Source organism: Lepus europaeus, chromosome 7, assembly GCF_033115175.1.
Source record: "Lepus europaeus isolate LE1 chromosome 7, mLepTim1.pri, whole genome shotgun sequence".
Lineage (NCBI taxonomy): Eukaryota > Metazoa > Chordata > Mammalia > Lagomorpha > Leporidae > Lepus > Lepus europaeus.
The window spans coordinates 114,961,011-114,965,615 of NC_084833.1; the positions used below are offsets into that span (position 1 = coordinate 114,961,011).

General features: G+C 39.4%; 1 protein-coding gene across 1 annotated transcript; it reads right to left on the reverse strand.

Moving 5' to 3' along the window:
* Nucleotides 1–690: 690 nt before the first annotated feature.
* Nucleotides 691–2,755, reverse strand: PATE2 (prostate and testis expressed 2). The gene is made up of 5 exons (XM_062197651.1): nt 2,723–2,755; nt 1,903–2,023; nt 1,735–1,758; nt 1,174–1,302; nt 691–827 (listed from the first exon to the last, which is right to left on the reverse strand). Exons 1-5 carry the CDS (start codon nt 2,753–2,755, stop codon nt 691–693), a joined length of 444 nt encoding a protein of 147 aa, XP_062053635.1.
* Between the last annotated feature and the right edge of the window lie 1,850 nt (nt 2,756–4,605).

Here is a 4,605-nt window from a genome sequence, read left to right on the forward strand (position 1 = left end):
GCTCAAGGCTACCTGGCCATGGTCATTTAAGCCATGATAACTTAAAACCAATTCCACTCACACCAAATTTCCTTTCAAAGCTAAAATTCCCCTAAAAGTTTCCTCGATGTCACATTATTGTGTCTGTCCAGTATTTTGTGTCCTGAGATCCTCCTCAAGAGCTCTACCAGAGAAAGATTTTTCTCATGTTGTCAACAAACTGGAAAGCTGGGGGTGAACCTTCTTCTACCTCCAGAACTTATTGGCAAAAAGGTAGTGCCAGGAAATATCAGAGTTAAAGAGCATCTCAACCCACATAATATGAGTATAAATAAGAATAGAATATGATTTCAGAATTATCAGTACAAACTTGGTATTACTATGGTCCCAATTCTTTGTGTTTTCATAAAAACAATAATAAAAAGGACTAGGCTTAAGCTTCTTCGTGGTAACAGCATCATGAGAAAACCAAAAACTCCCTGTCAAATGTAACCAACAGGGATTTTCAAAGATCAGTCTAGTGCTCCATCGTTAGTGAAACTCAGCCACCCTTCCCTGTGTCTACATGTGATTTCTTCTCTTTTTACAATGGCCAGCTTTCTCACTTTCTAACACTGGCTAGAATGGGAAATCAAAATGCAAGTTTTGGGGGAGGAAGTGAAAGATGTAGCGTGTAGAACAATGACCCCCAAATTCAGGGAAGATGTGGAGCTAGAGTCCCTCAGGGAGATTGCAATAGTTACTATGTTTGCAACAAATGAGCTCTGTCCTCTTTTCAAAATCCAAGAAGTTGATGTCCTCACAGTTGGACATACATGATAGTTTTGAATAATGGTACATACTTCGTCCTAAGGAGGGAAAAAAGGGAAATACAACTTTAGTGACTTCACTTACTCCTACGTTCCTAGGAATAACCTGTCTTCGGGTGCTCACTAACCTTTCTCTAGGTCCTAATGAGCAACAAGGCTGGAGTCTATTAATTCCTGACCCAGAGACTGGATTTTATTCTGTGACTGATAAGGGACATTGGCTTCTTCTCCACCCAATAATGTCTTAAATCCATCTTTGCCATCCCCTCTACATGACCACCCATCCTCTCCCAGCCTATTTACTCCACGTACTCTAAAGGCGAAACACCACTGTTTCTAAGAGAAAGAGGTAGTTATTTCTCGGTCACTCTATATTCCATGTTACCTTTTGGGGTAAGTATGTAAAAGTTCTCAATAGCACAGGACTGCTGATACTTCAGGCTGCAGGTCTTCATAGATTCATAACATAGTCCCAGATGGTATCTTTTACATTTGAAGCACATTAGTCTAGTCTCTGTAAGACACAAACAGGTACTTAGAGGAGAAGGTTCTCTGAGCATTGGAGCTTCTCTATAGGAAAGTAGTATTGCCAAGTGATTGCTAACTTTCCTTTGGGACAGAGACTCCTTTGATAATCTCGTAAAAGAACTTGTACACACATAAATTGAATGTTGTCTATGACTTCGGGAGGTTATGATTCCTATAAAATTGATCTATAGACCTCAAGTAATGAACCCCATATCTAGCCTGATGATTTTGTCCAGCAATAGGTAAAAGAAATTTTTAAAAAGGATATTTAACCTGCTTATTCCAAGAAAGGGACTACACATCTTGGTAGTAGGCAAAGGTCCTAGTAATCTATGTTAATAGTGAATGGAGGGGAGGTTTACTCCAAAATGCCACAAATGATCTATTTACAAGGACTGTAGCCCTGCCATGGTCATACCTTTTAGATGGTCTTGAAGTTCACCTATGAGGAAAAGAAAAACCTTCCTTAGAACAATCACACAGACATCTGCCACAACCCGAAGAGCTAATCTGGAAACGTTCCTTTTCCAAGAAACTGTCCATTTATTAACAAACTACCAGCTACCACCTTATTTCTAGGACTTACTGCAATATGGACAGAATAGAGAAGCTATGCCCAGCAGAAGTGGAACAAGCATCCTGCAGCTTCCGTCACGCGTAGCTTCTTGCAGAAGCTGCTGATTGTTCTCCTGCCATCTGTTTCTGAGCTATTCATCCAAATCATTTCATCATAAAACTTCAGGGACATGGAGTACTTCAACGTTCCCAGAGCCAAGCCACCATATCCAGTTCCCTCACAGCAGTTTAAAACGGTGTCCAATCTGAAATTGTATAAATTCTCTAATAAAAAAGAAATCATGGTCTTATTAATTGACCAAATCTGTTCCTGCTTCACTGTTGCAGATCAGCGCAGCTCCCACTGTTGCGGCCAGTTGGAGAGTTAGCTACCGGATGGAAGACCTCTCTCTCTGTGCCTCCTCTCTCTCTGTGTTAACTCTGTGTTAACTTTCAAATAAATAAATAAATCTTAAAAAAAAAGAAAAGGGGAAAATAAATGATGAAGGAATGAAAGATAGTAATAGAACAAATAAAGGGATGAAAAGAGAAGATACAAGAAGGGAAAATCATTTATGATAATACCAAGTGCTTATATGTTTCCTAACAATGTGAGATATTGTATTCGTAAAGGTAATGTGAAGGATTTAAATCAATACATGCATTCAATTTGAAACTTCACTAAGTTATGCACAGAATCCCACTAAGAAATTCCAAGTTATATAAAATCATGACAATAAATAATGTAATACAACACTTAGCCTGCTATAAATAAATTTGCAATAAAATATTAGTATTGTAAAAAAAATCTGAAAGAGACAAATTGTGGGACAGATTAGTAACTGTCTCACCACATCCATAGATTCATTCTTCCTCTCGTCCATTCTACACAGAGCAACCAAGTGGATCTGAGTGATAGTTTTTCCCAGCTAAGATTCCAAGACAGAAGGTGGCAAGTATTTTAAATTTCAAAGTGAAGTGTTCTACTTATCCAGTTTTATGGAGATAAGGTATAAAAACCTTGTGCTCCCGCAGAGGGTGCAGATACACAGTAAAGCGTCAGAAACTCACACGGAATTTTCTATAATCTAGGATAGGGACCCACTTTTACATAGGGCTCAAAATACAAAATCGCTTAAAAAGATTGAAATGATTTACTGCATTAAAAAGAAACTTTTCGGGGGCGGAGCCAAGATGGCGGATAGTGAGGATGTGTGCCGTAGTTTGGGAAAATAAAGTTTCATAAAAGTGGAATTACTGTAGCCTCAGGAAAAGACTCAAGAAAAAAACTGCAGAGGAAACGCTTCCGGATCTAGTGGATGTGACACAGAGGACCTACAGGGAGCCCACCGCGTGGAAACCCAACCGCGGGAGACGAGCCGCAGAATCTCGCCAGCGCGGGAACGAACGGAAGGTAAGACAAAGACGTCAGAAACCCGAGACATTGAGGGGGAAAAGCAGAGGCCTCTCTCTTCACTCACAGAGCAAAACAAAGAGCTTTACATATGTAAAGCGCCGCCAACAAGTTCACAAACTCAGTAACTTTGGAACTTTGGTGAAACTTGAGAACACATTGAGGGCTGCATAAACTCTTTGTGTGGTCCCAGGGGTAGATCAAACAAATACTCACAGAGGCCAGATTTCAACTACCCCCAGTTCCACTCACCTGTGCCGAATTACTTCCCAACTGAGTCAAAAAAAAAAAAAAAGAGAGAGAGAGAGAGAGAGTGATCCAGCAAGGAGCAAGGGAGAGAACAATCTGGGTGAGTCACTTTTTGCACAGCCTTAAACCTGAAGAATCAAGCACAGTTCTCTGGCCACACCCATCACAGCCTCTAAGGATCCATCAAAGCAGACAGCCCACTTAGAGGTATAGTATAACGAGAAAAAAACACCACAGCCAAAAAAAATAAATAAATAAATTATCTCCAACATGCCAAACAACAAACGTAGAAACCTAGGTAACAAGAGCAAGGAAGACACTATGATGCCCCCAAATGAACAAGACACCCCAATCCAAGATTATGAAGACAAAGAGATAGAGGAAATGCAAGAAGCGGATCTCAAAAAATTGATAAGAACATTAAGAAGTTCTCAAAAACAAATTCTTGAACTACAGAAATCCTTAATGGACAAGATAGAAAATCTCTCTCATGAAAATGAAATATTAAGGAGGAATCAAAATGAAATGAAACAACTAGTAGAACATGAAAATGTGATAGTGACAAGAAACCATAATGAAATGAAGAACTCAATAGATCAAATGACAAACACATTAGAGAGCCTTAAAAACAGAATGGGTGAAGCAGAAGAGAGAATATCGGAATTAGAAGACAGAGAACAGGAAAGGAAACAATCAAATCAAAGAAAAGAAGAAGAAATCAGAAATCTAAAAAATACTGTCAGGAATCTACAGGATACTATTAAAAAACCCAACATTCGGGTTCTAGGAGTTCCTGAAGGCATGGAGAGGGAGAAAGGATTAGAAGGCCTTTTTAGTGAGATACTAGCAGAAAATTTCCCAGGTTTGGAGAAGGACAGAGACATCCTAGTACAGGAAGCTCATAGATCCCCTAATAAACATGACCAAAAGAGATCCTCACCACGACACATAGTAATCAAACTCACCACAATGAAACATAAATAAAAGATCCTAAAATGTGCAAGAGAGAAACGCCAGATTACTCTCAGAGGATCTCCAATTAGACTCACAGCTGACTTCTCATCAGAAACC

Coding starts and splice junctions, on each gene's coding strand:
- PATE2 (XM_062197651.1), bottom strand. CDS start 2,755: ATGGACGAGAGGAAGAATGAATCTATGGATGTG. Junction 2,024..2,722: donor AGAATGAATCTATGGATGTG/GTGAGACAGTTA, acceptor TTGGATGAATAG/CTCAGAAACAGATGGCAGGA. Junction 1,303..1,734: donor ACTTCAAGACCATCTAAAAG/GTATGACCATGG, acceptor TGTGTCTTACAG/AGACTAGACTAATGTGCTTC.